Below are 18,559 nucleotides of genomic sequence, written 5' to 3'. Positions count from 1 at the left end.
TCCCCTCTAAGTCACTCACCATTCTGACTTGGAAATATATCGCCGTTCCTTCTCTGTCACTGGATAAAAATCCTGGAACTCCCTTCCTAACAACACTGTGGGTGTACCTATACCACATGGAGCAGTTCAAGAAGGCAGCTCACCACTGCCTTCTCAAGGGCAACTAGGGATGGGCAATAAATACTGGCCCAGCCAGCAAAGCCTACATCCTGTGAATGAATTTTTTAAAAAACCAAGCTGCCAGCCAGCTTTCAATCTCTCTGGCTCCAGCTGGGAAATGGTGTCCAAAAATGTCAAACAGGACCTGCTGTTAAATTCAGCATTCTTCTGGGTTTCCCTGATTGCAAAACTAGTCCCCCAACATTCATATCAGGACCAACATTTCTATTTTCTTTTCACTTCATCAGATGAGTGGTTTACAAATTGTCATGTTCATCTGGTCAAATAAACAGCTCTTTTAAGGGATTTGTAATTGGGGAGTTCTGCAAGGAGCTCCTTACTGATAAAAGCAAGAGCATAGGATCACATGTAATCTATATTTGTCAGTGAGAGTAAGAGAAGTGAGAGAAAATACATGCTTCAAACAAGTCACCCAATGTTCCTGGCCTTGATCTCGGACATACCCGTAATGCATTCCATGAGCGAATAATCCATGGTTACCTATAGTGCAAGATTTCAGAATGACCAAAAGGGCAAGGTACTGGAGGATGGTGGTTGCCATGGAATAGGTCTATAAGAGTGTGTGGCTTCAAATGAAGGAGGGTGTTGGTGGGGGGTGAGGATGGATCTACTAAATTCAACCACTCATGCATACCTCTGCACTTTCTTTTCCTTCGCTAGCCAATTTTCTTCAACATCAAGTTGCCTCATTCTCTCGTTGTTGGCTAAGCATCAGTCACCCAAGCCTGTCACTCAGACATGAGCTCAAGTAGGTAAGTCCATTGGTGACAGCCGTGTTTTACAGCATAATCGCTAGACATTTGCACGTGGGTTTACTTTCAGCAGGAGTCACCTGTGAGCAATCAGAAGCAGCTTTCCAATTCCTCCCCTCACCAACTGAGAAACACTGACATCGACCGCACCTTCCCTGCCTGAGATCAGTTAATTCAGCTCAAGCTGAGATCAGACCTGAGATCATTGTGGTTGCAATAGCTCAGCTTGCCACACATTCAGCTCTGAGCAGGGAGAGCCCCTCAGTTTTGTTTCTAATGAGCAATGTAATTCAATGCAATTGTGCAGAACATGATGCTCGCAGATGCTGGTTAGAGCAAGAAGAGCTGTTGCAGGATACAAAGGAAGTTCAATTCAGAGGTTAATGAAACACAATATGTATTAAAGCCACTTAAAACTGCACATGGTCACAGAACACAGCATTGTAATCATGCTTACAAAGCATTTCTGCCAATAAATACAATAAACTCATCCTGAAATGAATCTGATAAGTCTATACTCCTTTTTAAAGTATATTTTCAAAAGCCACAAACTCTTAGCTGCCCTTATTATATGCCAGATCTCAGCACTGCAAATGCTCATTGCCTGTTTGCAGTCTAAACACTGTGGGTGAGAAACTTGGCTCATTGCCACGCACATTTTTTGGGCACTCCAAGTGCCTTTAGAGTCCCAAAATGGCTTTCATGGTGCTGCACTTATGGTGCAAGTCTCCCCACCTGTCAAACTAGTGCAGGCATTCGTGGGCACATAATGAATTCCCAATAGCAACGTGCAGAGCAAACATGTCATGCAAAAATTTGGTACCTTTAAAGCATAAACATCCCGAGGCACTTCACAGGAGCATTATAAAAAAAGTATGATGCCAAGCTACATAAGGAGATATTCAGTCAGATGAACAAAAGCCTGGTCAAAGAGGTAGGTTTAGGTAGTGTCTTAAAGGAAAAAGCTTAGGGAGGGAATTCCAGAGCTTGGGGCCAAGGTGACTGGTGGCATGGCCACCATGGTGGAGCAATTAAAATTGGGAAATACAGAAGAGGCCAGAATTGGAGTCGCGCAAAATTCTCGCAGATATCTGAGGGTTTTAGGGTTATAGGAGATTACAGAGATAGGCAGTGGTGAGGCCATAGAGGGATTTGAAAACAATGGCCAGCATTTTCTGGTCCCACCCATGGCAATTGACCTGGAGAGGCAGCCAAACATCCATTGAATTTCTGATCACGCCCTAGGTGAGACCGAAAAATCCCAGCCAAGAATGAGAATTTTAATATCAACACATTGCTTGAATGGGAGCCAATGCAGGTCAGTGAGCACAGGGGTGATAAAGGAATGGGACTTGGTGCGAGTTAAGACATAGACAGCAGAGTTTGGATGACTTCAAGTTTACAGAGGGGAGAATGTGGAGAGCAGCCAGGGTTGCATTGGAATAGTCAAGTCTAGAGGTAACAAAGACAAGAATGAGGGTTTCTGCAGCAAATGAGCTGAGATAGGGTGAAGTCAAGTGATGTTATGGAGCTGGAAATAAGTGATCTTAGTATGAGACCGGAAGCTTAACTCGGGGTCAAATGTGATACAAGGTTACATAATCCCAGACTTTTGCGGGAGAGAGGGTTGGAGTCAGTAGCAAGGGAATGGACTTTGGAACAGGGACTGAAAACAATGGCTTCGGTTTTACCAATATTTAATTGGAAGAAATCTCCGCTCATCCAATACTGGATGTCAGATGAACAGCCTGATAATTTAGCAACAGTGGAGAAGTTGAGAGAGGTGGTGGTGAGGTAGAGCTGGGTGTCATCAGCAGACATGTGAAAACTAACTCTGCTTTCAGATAATGTCACTGAGCATCAGCATGCAGATGGGAAATAGGAGTCAGTGTGCAATGTTGATTTACTACTCCTACCTTGAAGCTAAACACTCCAGCCAGTGTCTCTCTTAACCTCACATGGCTGAACACATTCAGCAGCAGAAAGGTCCCTGCACCAGTGCTATTTAAAGGAAACATCAACTGCTTACAAATTAATTGCTGGTTAACTTCTTCTGATGGCTGCATTGATTTCACAAGTGATATGTGCTTCCTATAGTTGTTTTAAGTTGCAAACATTTTCAGTCAGTGGTGCGGCAGGTGCGGCAGGTGCTGCAGGACCTTTTACTGACTTCAAAGCTTCTGCACAAATCAGTTGCTCCCAGACATGGGGCACTAGTAGGCACTCCCCTTGGAATCCAGCATGACAGGGAGAATGAACTGAGGCTATGCAGAACAGGATAGGCAGCTGGAAGAGGGAGCAAGGTTGGGAGAAGGACTCCCAGCAGGGAGACCACATCCACCCAGGGCATTCAGGGCACAATTCTCCTACCAGGACCTGTGAGCAACTGTGAGAGGTCAGCGCTTCAATAAGGACGTCCTCAGTGACATCTGTCACCTGCTGCAGCCACAACTGCAACCTTAGGTCAGGGTGAGGATCACATTGCCAGTGCTTGTGATATGTCTGTAGTGATGAACCTTCATGCATCTAGCTTGTTCTATGCTGGAACTGGAGATGTTTGCTGAATGTTCCTTTAGAGAAGTCACTGAGGCTCTCTATTTACACTTCGCTCCCTCTTGCCAGACAAAAACAGTGGAACGGGCCCACAACTTTGCTCTGATTGCAGAGTTCCTCATACTGCAGGTTACCATTGACAACATGCACATCGCTTTGGGAGCCACGTGTCATCTCTGCCCTATACCGGAACCAAAAGGAATTCCAGTCTCTCAACGCCCAGCTGGCATGTGACCATTGATAATGGATCATGCTGATCATTGTCCAATATCTGGGCTGCAGTCATGCTGCTTTCAGTCTGCAGCATTGTACTGTGCCAAATGCACTTGAGCCACCACGATAAACCAGAGGGTGGCTATTGAGTGACAAGGGCTCTCTGCTGGTTCACATGTACAACCCAGGCACACATAGGCAACATGCATACAATGAAAGCCATGCTGTCACACAAAATGTGATAGACCAGACCATTGACTTGCTGAATGTTTCTGCTTCCTGGACTGCTCTGGAGGAGCCCTGCAATACTTGGCAAAGCAGGTGTCAAGCTTAATGTGCTCTGCTGCATTTTGCATAACCTTGCTATTGTGAAAGGACAGGTCTTACCACAAATTACACATTGAGCAGCTGAGGACCTGCAGCACAAGTAAGAAGAGGAGGAAGAGGAAGGGAAGAACATAAATAAGAACAGAAGTGTTTCGATTTCCACGTTCCCATCTAACCCCGATAACCTTTGATTCCCTTGCCTAACAAGAACCTATCTACCTCTGCCTTAAAAATATTCAATGACCCCCACCTCCACCATCTTCTGAGGCAGAGAATTCCAAAGTCACACAACCCTCTGAGAGAAAAAAATTCTCCTCATCTCGGTCATAAAAGGGCAACCCCTGATTGTAAAACAGTCCCCCATAGTTCTGGACTCACTCACAAGAGGAAACATCCATTCAACTTCCACCTTGTCAAGGCCATTCTGGATCTTATATACTTCAATCAAATCATCCCTCACTCTTCTAAACTCCAGTGGAAACAGGCCCAGTCTGTCCAATCTTTCCTCATAAGACAACCCACTCATTCCAGGTATCAATCTAGTAAACATCTTTTGAATCGCCTCCAATGCATTTATATCCCTCCTTAAATAAGGAGACCAAAACTGCAGAATTCGAGGTGCGGTCCCACCAATGCCCTGTGTAACTGAAGCATAACATCCTTACTTTTATGTTCAATCTCTCTCATAATAAAGGATAGCATTCCATTAGCCTTCTTAATTACTTGCTGTACCTGCATACTAACTTTTTGTGACTCATGCACTAGAACACCTAGATCCCTCTGCACCTCAGAATTATGCAGCCGTTCTCCATTTAAGTAATACTCTGCTTTTTTGTTGTTCCTGCCAAAGTGAACAACTTCATATTTTCCCACAATAAACTCCATTTGCCAGATCTTTGCCCACTCACTCAACCTATCCATATCCATCTGCAACCTCATGTCCTCTTCACAACATACTTTCCTACCTATCTTTGTGTCATCTGAAAATTTAGCTATCATGTCTTAACTCCCTCAACTAAGTCATTGATGTAAATCGTAAAAAGTTGAGGCTCTAGTACAGGCCCTTGTGGGACTCCACTCGTCACATCCTGCCAATCAGAAAAAGACCCATTTATGCATACTCTCTGCTTTCTGCCAGCCAGCCAATCTTCTATCCATGCTAATGTTACCCACTACACCATGTGCTTTATTTTCTGTAATAATCTTTGATGTGACACCTTATCAAATACCTTCTGGAAATCCAAGAACAGGCTCCCGTTTATCCACTACCCATGTTATTCCTTCAAAAAGCTCCAATAAATTGGTTAAACATGCTTTTCCTTTCACAAAGCCATGCTGACTTTTCCTTATTGCCTTGAGGTCTTCTAAGCGCTCAGCTATAACCTCCTTAATGATCGATTCTAATAACTTCCCCATGACAGATGTCAGATAAATAGAGGGGTTATATTTGCTACTTTCCAATCTGATGGAACCTTTCCAGAATCTAGCAAATTTTGGAAAATTAACAACAGCGCATCAACTACCTCATTAGCCACCTTTTTTAAGACCCTAGGATGTAGCCAATCTGGATCCGAAGACATGCCAGCCACAGCTCCATCAATTTGCTCAGTACCGTTTTCCTAGTGATTTCAATTTCACTAAGTTCCTTTCTCCTGTTCACCTCCTGATTTGCAGCAATTACTGGAATGTGTTTCCTATCCTCTATAGTGAATATAGAAGCAAAATATTTGTTCATTTCTTCAGCCACTTTCTTATTATCTACTATTAACTCCCCACCATCATTCTCTAGAGGACCAACACTCATTTTACTTACTCTTTTCCTTAAGTACCTGTAGAAACTCTTGCTATCCATTTTTACATTTCTAGCTAGCTTCCTCTCATATTCTAATTTCTTCCTCCTGATTAACCTTTTAGTCTCTGCTGTTCTTTATATTCTGTCCAATCATCTATCCTGCCACTCATCTTTGCCGAGTTGTATGCTTTTTCCTTAAGTTTGATGCTTTACTTAACATCTCTAGTTAACCACAGATGGTGGATCCTCCCCTTAGAATTTTTCTTTATGGTAGGAATGTACTTATTTTGAATACTCCCTTAATATTCCCTTAAATGTCTGTCACTGCTTCTCTATTGATTTATCCTCTAGCCTAGTTTCCCAGTTCACTTCAGCTAGCTCAGCTTTCATGCCCACATTGTTGTCCTTATTTAAGCTTAGCGTACCAGTCTTAGACCCACTCTTCTCCCTTTCAAACTGGACATAAAATTCAATCATATTGTGGTCGCTGCTACCTAGGACTGCCTTTACTCTGAGGTCATTAATTAATTCTGTCACGTTACACAATATCAAGTCTAATATAACCTGCTCTCTGCTTGATTCCAGAACATGCTGCTCTAAGAAACTATCTTGAAAGCATTCTAAGAACTCCTCATCCAGGCTACTACTGCCAATCTGATTTTTCCAGTTTAGGTGTAGATTAAAATTGCCCATGATTATTGCCGTCCCTTTGTCACAAGCATACATGGAGACCAAGACAGCCCCTTTCTGCCTGGGCTGTCTATGAGGAACTAATCAACTGCAATCCCAATTCCCCAATGACCAACAGTCCCACAGCTTACCTTCCCTCAGTTACTGCCACTTGGCCATAATGCAAAAATAACCCCGCTGCAAAATAAACATTTCAAATCAAATTTATAAGTCAAACTATGATATATTAAGTACAAAAGTAAACTAATTACCCTTGTGTGTGCCCTTAGTGCCTTTCTTCCAGGTGTCTTAGCCTGGCCTAGTGCTGCTGCGCACTAGTCCCCTCCCATTTTGCCTCTGGTGTGCTCCATCTTGTCCTAGTCCAAGTGTGTCAACAAGTGTGATGTAATCTGTTTGGCTTGAGTGGCTGTTGTGGTTGAATATCTGGCAGTGTGTGCAAACTGTGAGATATGGTTATGAGGTTTGCAGCACTGTGTGAGGATGAGGTGAGGTGAAAAATATGAATGTTAGGTATGAGGCCTGACTGTTGAAGATTATTGGTAAGTGAAGGATGGGTTGTGGTGATTTGAGCACTGGCTGAAGTTACTGGCGCAGTTGGTGGGTTACATCAATTGATCCATTTGCTGACCTTGACCACACATGTAAGATCATTGAATTTCTTGCATCCAGCCAATGAACAACACAAATAGCACAAAGGGGGCATGCTGTCTGCACTGCAATCAATGGGTGTGGGTCAATCGTACATCACTATCCCCATGCCCATTATTGGAGGCTCTCCAACTTAGCCTCCTATATGCCTCTATAATGAATGTCTTGCTATTGTAAATGTGCGCCTGTAGTTTTATTTCATCCTAATTTTTAATAGAGTTTGAATTCACTTTTTCATAGTTTTAATTCCGTGCCACCTTCTAGATAGGCTGCTCTAAAGTATCTAGTCTGATCAGTCTATTGATTAAATGTGGAAGGCCTATTAAACAGTTAGCAGTACAAAACAATTCTCTAACAGTGAATGATACACATTTCAATCTATAAACTTTCAGCGACTGTTGGGTTTTAGCTTTAAAGAATTACTCCAGATGAAGCTCACAAAGCGTTCTTCTGCTGAGCTTTCCCTGACATCTAGCAGTTTCTCAAAATAAAAAGTTAATATAATTTATCTCTATATAACTTTCCTTAAAAAATCCCCTCCAGATTGCTGTTTTAACACTAATTCCAAGTTCATTATTCAAATGTCGCAGTGCGCAGAATTAAATCAAGAGAAAAGGTTGAAGGCTTGCAAGCATCTACAGCCGAAAGTGCTGAGTTGATCCTATTTTGTTTACTCTCAAGGTTTCCACCCTCACATAAATAACATTTCTCAGCCAATTCAGTTCACTTCACGTAATATTGAGAAATAGCACTGGACACAACAAAGACTAGACACCCTGATAACATTTTGGCTGCAGTGTTGAAGACTTGTGCAGCAGAACTATCTAACCTGGCTAATTACTGTCTTATTGGCCTCCTTCCAATCATCATGATAGAAGACGTCATCAATACCACCAACAAGCAACACCAGCTCATCAATAACGTGCTCACCACCACTCAGTCCAAGTTCCAACAGAACCACTTGCCTCAAATCCTCATCATAGCCTTGATCCAGATGTGGATACAAGATCTGAATACCAGAGGAGAAGTGACTAACTGCCCTCCACATTTTATTTGCCAGACTGTAGCACCAAGGAGCCCAAGCAAAAATAACGTCAGTAGGGATGAAGGTGAAAACCCTTCAATGGCTTGAGCTGGATCGGATTCCTTCCATCGTAAGGTCAGATTGGAGCTGTTATATTGAAGATTCCGTTATGCTCGGCTCCATTCAAAACTCCGACATTAATAATCCACATCAGCTAACAGCAAGACCTGCACAACAATCAAAGTTGACAACTGGTAGATTGGTTGTGTAGGCCTTGCTATTGACAACTGGTAGATAATAATTGAACAAGCTAAGTGCTAGGTATTGGCAACTTGAACACATCCCGTCACCTTCTGCAGTACCACCATCACTGACTTCTCCCACACTCAATACCTTAGGAATCACCACTGATTTTAGGCCAGGTATTGAAACCCTGTGGCCCCAAGTGCAGGGGAGATACTGGGTACACTAAGGTGGCTCGTCTCCTGGCCCCTTAAAACTCTCCATATTTGCAAGGTTCAAGTCAGGAGTCTGATGGAATACTCACCACTTATATAGAAGGTTGCAGCCACAACAATAGTCAAGAAGCATCCAGAGCAGAGAAACTTGCTTGATTGTTGGCTTTCATTTGACTCAGTACACACAGTCACACTGTGGCTGCAGAATGTACAACCTACAGGATGCACTGCAGCAACTCATCATGGTTACTTCACAGTATTTCCCTCCACTGTGACCTCTAGAAGAGTGACAATGCCATATGAACACTGCTATCTTCAAGTTATCCTCAGAGTTACATACCATACTGTCTTGGGTATGTGTCAATATTCCTTCATCACTGGGCTCATATCTTGGAATTCCCTACTAATATCATGATGACAAGTGCTGCAGCAGTTTAAGGGGATGCCCTGGCAATGCCTTGTCAGGACAACTAAGAAAGGACGATGATTGCATCCTTGCCAGAGTCATTCACATTCTAAGAATAGATAAAAATAACACTCTTGTTCTTAAGAAGCTCCTAACTCAGCATAAACAAGGACCAAGGACCACCAGCTATTAATATAAGCAAAGACTTTGAGACACTTCTGCCATGCCTCTGTTGTCATACTCTCAATTATGCAAATTTCCATGTGACACATTAAAAAGGACAAAGAAATCCAATCATTACTAATCTGCAGAAAAGTCCTACCCAGTAATTGAAAAAGCTTCTAATTATACTCAAAAGTCACAATTAAAAAAGTGCTTCTTTCCTTCTGACCTCTACTTGATCTGAAGATCTGCTAGAAGTAACTAGCTTTTAACAGGCTTCAAGAAGCCACTGTAATTATCTCAAAAGGGATGTACCAGATTATATGCAGCTGCAATTCAGCAGTTAAATAAAACATTGTGCATTACACTCTACAGTGCTCACATACTTATAAAACAATGGGTGGAATTTTACGGCCCTGTCATGCCGGGGGCTGGGTTGTAAAATGCAGCGAGCCATTCAAAAGTCCATTGACTTTGGCGGGACCAGAAAATCCCGCTGGTGTAAAATTCCACCCAATGAACCCTTTGAAATCAGTTCCACAGGAGATCTGCTGAGAGGCTAGTACCTTCTTTTAATCTAAGAAATCATTGGATCAGTGGGCAGGTTAGTCATGCTTCAGGTGAGTTTTAAATGTATCCATGAACTCATTTTTTTTGTTCACTGGTCAGCTTTTATTGCCCATTCCTAATTGCCCTTGTTCAGAGGGTACTTAAGAGTCAACCACATTGCTGTGGGTCTGGAGTCATATGTAGGCCAGACCAGGTAAGGGTGGCAGATTCCCATTCCTAACGGACATCAGTGAGCCAGATGGGTTTTTGTGACAATGGGTTTCAATTCCTGATTTTATTGAATTCAAGTTTCACCATCTGTCATGGTGAGATTCAAACCAGGGTCAGCAGAGCATTACCTTGGGTCTCTGGGTTACTAGTCCAGTGACACCACCACTATACCACCACCTCCCCAAGAGGAAATGGGAAATATGCAGGAAATGGGTGACACCAGTTCCAAGCTAAAAGTACAATCCAGTTATCACCTACGGATCTTTCCAAATTGTTAGACATTACAGTTTACTGTGCAATGGAAACTATACTTGGCTCACTGAGAGCGGAAGTTTGGAACTTCGACTCCCAATGGATCTCAGTGCTTTTGCGCATGCACAGATCGGGAGCGGGCTGCACATGTGGAGTTCTGTAATTTTTACAATCTTTGGCCCCAGTATACAAGAAGAAAAAAGGCGCAAAAACAAGGGTTAGGAGACTGTAATGGAAGATTAGTGTCCGAGGCAGGGGACAGGGAGAAGCCTCAAGGGAGAGGGGACAGGCAGATATACCAAAAGGAAATCCCATGTAGGGGACAGAGACAGGTCTCTGTTAGGTTAAGTTAAGGTAAAAAAAGACAGTAGCAGAGAAACAGGCTCCAAAGAGGAGTTTCTGTGAGTTTGGTTGACTAACAGTGTTTACTGATATCTCGGTGGGTTATTAATAAATCCATGGACTCTGTCTTGGTCATCACATCTGCCATTTATTATGTAGTGTGGTGTGTCCGGCCCTCGTTTTCCTGTTAATTCACATGTACCTCATATTTACCCTGAATGTTAGAGTATAAGATAGATATAGTAAATTGTTTTACCTTTTTGATCTTGTAGGGCAGAATTTTGCTGTCGGAGAGCAGGGGGTGGGGCCTGCTCGCTGAAGCATAAAATGACGCGGGATGACATTGGGGGGTACCCCCATTGTCATCCCGCCCCATTTAAATTTTCAGGAAGGCGGGGGCACAGCCAAATCAGCTGTGTGCCCGCCGACCTGTCAATGCCAATTGAGGCCATTGACAGGATCATTTAAACAATTAAAAGACCTGCCCGTCCAACCTTAAGGTTGGCGGGCAGGCCAGGAGCCCTGGCGGGCAATAGAAAAAACATGAAACCTCATCCACTGGCAGGATGAGGTTTCATGTAGGGGTTTAAAAAGTTTAATAAACTTATAATGTAAATTATGAACATGTCCCATCTCATGTGACATTGTCACATGAGGGGGACATGTTAAGGAATTTTTTTTCTATTTTTCATATTTTTAAAAGTGTCAGTGATCTCCCTGAAGCAGCATTAAACCTCAGGGAGATGTGTGCTGTTTCTTGCATGTGCGCAAAAGAACACACTCTCGCTTCTGGGAAATCCACCCCGCCCGCATAGCAAGTGCATAATGCTTACCGCCGGACGTCATGCTGGGCAGGCCTTAATTGGCCCACTCATGTAAAATGGCGGCAGGGCCTGCTTCTCCGGCAGGGATCAGCTCCCCGACCGCCGGAGATTGGGTCGGGCCCGCCTGCCCGCCCGGCAGGCAGAAAATTCTGCCCATGAAGTTTATTTTTGTTTGCTCAAAACCCGTGGAATCTGTGGCTTTATTCACTGAGCAAATGTCTTGAATCTCAAACCTTGAAAACTTGAAACAAACGTTATTGGTCCCTCACCGAATCCTTCCAAAAACTTGGGGGTCTGGTCAAGGATCATAACAACAGTGATACTAAAGAGTGCATTTTACTTTCAAGTAAATGTTACAAGGAAAATCCCAGCATAAAGGCTCGTCTCCTGTGGGACCACCCTATAATGCAACCCTACACCTAGTGGAGTGTTTGACCTCCAATCTGTATGGAGGCGCTTGACATGGTCAATTTTTTTTATTACTCTGTGAGTGACTTCTTTGTTTGACAGAATATGGTAGAAATTTCACATTTTTTGCATACTTTTAGTTCTGATCATTCCATTGATCTAGTATCCTATTGATCTGATACCAGCACCACAATCCTCAACAACGTGTCATGCTTTTTTGTTCATGCCACCATACAGTGACGAAAGTTTGAAGGGCCACAAGGGCCTATCTTGAAATTCTTGCCTACTGCTTAAATCTCATGGATCAGATCAATACAAGTGAAACCATCTTCAGAGCTGCCTTTCAATCAGGGCATTGTCGGTAAGAGCACTGATGTCCTAATTCACACCAAGTAAACACTGGTCACTACTGTGCTTACTGACCTACATTGGTTTCTGGCCCAACAATGCTTTGACTTTAAAATTCTCATCCTTGTTTTCAAATCGTTCCATGGCCTTACCCCTCCCTATCGCTGTAATCTCCTCCAGCCCTACAAACCTCTGAGATTTCCCTGCTTCTCTAACTGTGGTCTCTTGTATGTCCCTAATTTTCATTGCTCATGCCTGTTAGCTATCAAGGGCCTCTCTACCTCTCTCTCTTCCTTTAAGATTCACTGAAGCCTCTCATCACAGTAACTTACATCATGGTCAGCATCTTCCTCCAATGTGACTTTTAGAAGAGGTCATAACAACAACTTGCCTTTTTATAGTGCCTTTAAATCATCCCAAGGCATTTCACAGGAGCATTGTCAGATAAGAATTGACACGGAGCTACAGAAGGAGGTACTATAATGGGAGATCAAACGTTTGCTCAAAGGGAATGGGAGAGGGGAATGGAATGGAGCTTGGTGTGAATTAGGACATGGGCAGAGTTTTGGATGAGTTCACCGTTATGAAAGGCACAAGGTGGAAGGTCAGCCAGGAAGGCAATGTCCTTTCTGCAGCAAGGGCTTACAAAATATAATGTTATTCCTATATTTAAAAAGGAAGATAGCACAAGTCCAGGGAGCTATAAACTAATTAATTTAACATCCATGATATGAAGAAAGCAGAATTTTTATTCAAAAATGTAAGGGAAAAACATCTGGACATGCCTGACCAACCTTACTGAATTCTTTGAAGAAGTAAGGGAAACAGTAAATAAGGCTAATGTAGCAGATGTAACATATTTGGACTTTCAAATAGCCTTTGATAAGGTACCACATGATAAATTCATTGGGCATGTAATAGAATAGATAGCAAGCTGGCTCCAAAACGGAAAGCACAAGAATAGGGATTAAGTGCAGCTTCACAATTAGCAAAAGGCAGAAAATGCTGTTCCACAAGGATCAATGCTAAAACCACTGCTGTTCACAATTTACATAAATGATCTGGACTCGTGAATCAGAAGCACAATTTCTAAATTTGGAGGCGACACCGAATTTGCTGTTGTAATTAATACAAAGGAAGATAGTGGAAAAATACAAGATGCCATTAATTAGCTTGAGAATAGGCATTTAATTAATAAATGAAGTTCAAAATAGACAAGTGTCAAATGGTACATTTTCGTCAGAAGGAAAAGCAGGCCACATATTGCTTGGATAATAAGAGATTAAATGAGATAGAAGAGCAAAGGGGTCTAGGTATAAGATGCTCAAATCGCTAAAAGAATTGATTCAGGCAAACTAAGCACTGAGGTTTATTTTTAGAGGACAGAACTGAAAAGCCGGGAGGTCATGTAAAACCTGTATAGCACCTTGGTTAGATCTAACTTGGAGTACTGTGTATAGTCTTGTCCGTATATTAGAGAAAGGGTGGACAGGATACAAAAAAGGCTTGCAAGGATGATACCAAAACTGAGGGGTAATATCTATCAGGAAAGATTTAACAGGCAGGAGCTCTTTTCTCTAGAAAAGAGAAAGCCAAGAGGTGACCTTATATGGTAGACATGGAGAAGATATTGTCACTTGTAAGGGTTTCAAAACTAGAGGCCATAAATATAGGACAGTCTCTACTAAACTCAATAAGGAATTTGGGAGAAACTTGGGAGAATGGTAGGAATGTGGAAGGCATTGAGCATAAATGCAAGCTGAGAGAACAGTTGGGTGAATGGCTTGTTCCTGTGTTGTATACTCAATGTATATGGTGGCTCTGCCAGAATACTTAATTGATTCTTAATGAACGTAAGAAACACTACAGGTGGAATTTTATGGCCCCCTCTCCCCCACGGTGGTGGGATTTTCTGGTTCCACCGAAGTCTTATGAATGGTTCGCTGCATTTTCCAGCCCTGCCCTCACCATGGCAGGGCCTTAAAATTCCACCCCACATGTTTTGGTTCATTAGCTCTTTTCCAGTTAGGAAGTCCTGGTTTATTTCACGGAACAGACAGAAAAATATTGCACAATTGTTAGGTTTTGTTTACAGAAGTGAGGCAGGTTGATAGAGTTAAGATGCAGATCAATAGGATCTAATTGAGTGGCATAACAGGTTTAAGAGACTGAATCCCTACTCCTGTTCCTATGTTCCTGCAAATTGGAAACCCAGCCACTGTAACTGTTTATTTCAAAAGAGTAAAGATGCTTTCTTCACATTAGTAAATTGTAAATATTACCACCATTCAGATCTGATAAACGAATAACTGGCAATAAACTTTGAACATTAAAATTGTTCCCGCCAATAACTGTACTGAGAAGCTGACACAAGCACAAAGACAAGAATTTGATGTCTTTTCAGAAAAATTATTGATGAGCAGAATTTCAAGTCCCTCTATGCTTTAATCTACAAATTTTAGATTAGAATAGCAATTTACAAGACCTGGAATTTTTCACTGAACATTTGAACAGAACCAAAAAAAACCATTCAAGTACATATTTCTGCTGAAGTAATTTGAGTTGAACATTAGTCATTAGGTGAAGCTATGAGTGGATTGACTGTATTTGATGGATTAAGTATTGCAAACCACATAATTGAGGCACATTTTAAGCTACTATACTCAAGTGTTAAGCTTGGCTCTAATAGAGTAAATGGGAAGTTTTCCAGTATTCTGCCTTGACAGGAATTATTATTACAGTAGGAATTGATTGTAAATTATGTGCTAGTATTTAGTGTACATGTTAAACTCACCGCCTTGCATTGTCTTATCTACTACCTCTGCTAATAGAAAATACATGATAAACTTACGAGTCATAATCCTGGATGATTTGTCCCACTGCCCAAATGGCAGCAAGGTACTCATTTGATTCCATGGAGTTGATGTAATGCAGAGAGCTGGCATCGCGAGGGCTTCCATTGGATGCTGTGAAGTCAATCCCAACCTGAGTATAAAGCACACCATATAAGCATTGTCATTAGACAAATGCCAAACCCAATTAGCACATTGCAAATTGATTATTTTGTCCTCTCCTGAATTGTGCTGGGTTATGATTGCACTGTGCCCCAGCCACTGCCTGTATTTCTCTCAAATCGACTCATCATTTGTGAGCTTAATAATGGAGTATCAATAGGTTACTCACTGGTCTTATCCTCATTGAGTGTTCACATTCATGAACAATTCATGAAGCATAATCAGGAAAAGGGTTTCTCTGTTCCCTCCTCTCCAAGTATCGCTAGTTCATGGTCCCTGTGAGGATCATAGCAACTCTATTGTGACGCCGGCTAAGATTTGCTACTCAGCACAGATCTTACTAGCTCTCCAGCCTCAATTTTTTTGCGTAGGCACTCGCACAATGTTTCTTATCAATTGGACTTACTAGCCTGAAGGTGTACTGCATTTTAGGAGCACAATACCACATTCCACTTAACATGCTGTAATGTTTCTGTTCTTACATAGCAGCACACTCTGAAATTCAGGTAAGTCACATTATATAAAAACTGTACATCTGATGCAGGCTGTCATGCTTCAGAAACATCACCCACATTGTAGTTAACAGGAAGAGCTTCATAATTCCACAGGAGACAGTGGCATAATGGAAATGTCATTGGTCTAGTAATTCAAAAGCCCAGACTAATGTTATGTAGACATGGGTTCAAATCTCAACACTGCAGCTGGTAGAATTTGAATTCAATTAAAATAAATCTGGAATGGAAAACTAGTATCAGTGATGGTAACCATGACAACTATCACTGTTTGTTGTAAAAACCCATCTGGTTCACTAATATCCTCCAGGGAAGGAAATCTGGCCTACATGTGACTCCAAATTCACAGCAATATGGCTGATTCTTAACTGCCCTCTGAAATGGCCTACTAATGGGCAACAAATACTGGCCTTATCAGTGACTCTCACATCCCATGAAAAAATAAATAAAATTCACCCCTGTATGAAACCAGTGTTCACTGCAACCTTAGAGGGAACACACAGCTACAATTTACTTCATGGTACAATGGCCTTGAAATAATGAAATTTTATCATGTAGCACCATTGTCATGAAGAGATTACTGTCTATAATGTTATTGGAAATTATTTTTAAAAATAGAATTTAGTGGTGTCTGTGTTTATGTCTGTGTGTCTTAGGTTCTGGGTGCTTTGATGTATGGAAAGAAGTATGTTTGAAATGGTAATTAGATAAACATGGGGAAGTTTAGAAACACAGGTGTCAAAGGGGCAATTTGCATTATTAAATAAAGCATTCAAAAGAATGGGTGAAATCTTGCACCTAGCTAGAAGACACTAAGCGATGTGTTTATTTTCTTCAGCTTACTAACAAAATTGGTGGAATCAAAAGATGTTATTCTTACAAGAGGTCAACTTAAAAGCCTAGTGATAGAATGGAAAATTTACATTCAAAGACAAAGATATGTATAAAGGAGAAAGGAGATTATGCGTGAGGCAGAGGAATTTAAGATCTAACCAGCCTGTACACCTCCAACTGTGCCTGCAAAGGAACCAACTTACAAGGAGCCTCATTTTGAATTCATAAGGCCAAATGTGCTTTGCTTGGGATCTTTCTTTAAAACTATGGGTAATATTTTTAGCTTTGCAAATGGGCGTGCGCCTGACCCAACCAAACATTAAATTACGCGCGATGACATCGGGTGTGCGTCCCAACGTTGTCACATGCTCTCATGATATTTTGGTCGGCGGGTGTGCGCCAGTTTGGCAGCACACCCGCCGATGATTAAAAGGCCTATTAAGGCTGTTAAAAAGCTAATTAAAATAATTTTTTCACCGCCCATCCAACCTTACAGATGGCCTTTGCGCTTTTTTGGAAACCTTGTCCATATTTGGGATGAGGTTTCCCAAAGCAAATAAAAATCTTATTTTTTCATTAATAACATGTTCCTGCTCATGTGACAGAGTCACATGAGGGGACACGTTTCATCACACTTATAAAACAATTAATTTTTTAAAAATCTGTTTATCTCCCTGAGACAGAGAGTTGCTTCAGGGAGATTATATAGCGTTAACTCACACACATGCATGAAGTTTGTGCTCGCCCCACTCTTTTTAGCTCAGCTAAAAATTTTACCCATAGATTTAAAGGAAGACCCCAGGCAAAGCACATTTGACCTTATGAATTCAAAATGAGGTTCCTTGCAAGTTGGTTCCTTTGCGGACAGTTGGGGGCATACAGACTCCTCCCCCCACCTGCACAGGCAGCGCTGAGCACTGCCGCTCGTGTTTCATGCTGGGCGGGCCTTAATTGGCCCACCAGTATGAAATTGCCTTCCAGGCCCAATCACGGGTGGTGGTTGGCTTCCCGAATGCCCCCTCTGAGCCTGCATGCCAAGGGAAAAATTCTGCCCTATGGGTTTTACTGTTGCCTAAATGGGGGTGTAACTGAGAGTCAGGTTAATTAGTGGATTTTTTTAGTTATTATAGAAGTAATTTTGTAGATATATATATGTGCTTACAACCTTTCTTTATTGATAAATATTTAGTTTCATTAAAAAACCTCGTGAGATTCAGTGGTCTTATAACTGCTAGTAATTCAAAGCCTGCCTCTCAAAACATACAAATTGCAAAAATAGGTTATGACAGTTATTTTAAGTTTCCCTTTGGGATTTAAGCAACTCAGCCTTTACCATCAGCTGTGTCATAATAGCATATATCAGCAGTGAAGAATTTGATATAGTGTGCAGGGTGTGCATGCTCTTTCTGTGCTGGGTACGTGAGCACCCATGTTGGCTAAAGTGCCATGTAGGACCAAGGTGACTGTCTGAAGCAAGCATTGGGCCCATTGAATACACAAATTGGGGACTTAACACCTGGTGTTGGATCTCAGGCAAACATCAGCCACAGCAATTGTTTTTAAAGGGACAACCAGAGGCTGCCATCAGAAACATAATTTACTTATCTGATTGACAGACCGTTCCACATTAAACCAGTGGGCTGCTATTGGCCATTCCATCTGATCTACTGTATAGTACTCATGTCCCTGCTGGCCAATCTTCATCTTGTTCATGACCCGCACACTGCCTGTTTGGGCTCAATTGGTCTCCCCAGCACTGTCTTGATGATGCAAGGAGATTAAATCCCAGCTTTGGCAGGTGGGTTGTAGTTACCACAGGAAATAGCTGTCCTTAAATGCAGGCATTAATGTAATGTTGCTAGCAAATTCCCAAACTAATATTCCTGATCGTATAAGATATTGTAATGCCTGACTTACTGTGGACAAGACAACAGGAAACTCATTAGAAATATTACATAAAGTATGGAACAATGGTTTGCACTTCCTGTTCACTCACTCGATCTCACTTCAAATTCTCCAATTCCTGATTAGTTCAAATTG

At 41.9% G+C, this 18,559-nt stretch overlaps 1 protein-coding gene across 1 annotated transcript in view; it reads right to left on the bottom strand.

Annotated features, from left to right (window-relative positions):
* The window catches only part of cpne2 (copine II), a 276,356-nt gene that overhangs the window by 106,437 nt on the left and 151,360 nt on the right, over positions 1-18,559 (bottom strand). The window contains exon 11 of the mRNA XM_041191951.1: positions 15,011-15,144. Within this exon, the coding sequence (XP_041047885.1) occupies positions 15,011-15,144 (134 nt within the window). The remainder of the gene's footprint in view (positions 1-15,010; positions 15,145-18,559) is intronic.

The sequence above is a fragment of the Carcharodon carcharias genome, chromosome 7 (genome assembly GCF_017639515.1).
Source record: "Carcharodon carcharias isolate sCarCar2 chromosome 7, sCarCar2.pri, whole genome shotgun sequence".
NCBI classification, from domain to species: Eukaryota; Metazoa; Chordata; class Chondrichthyes; order Lamniformes; family Lamnidae; genus Carcharodon; species Carcharodon carcharias.
Note: the sequence above shows the minus strand (reverse complement) of the source record. Positions and strands in the feature narration are given on the sequence as shown.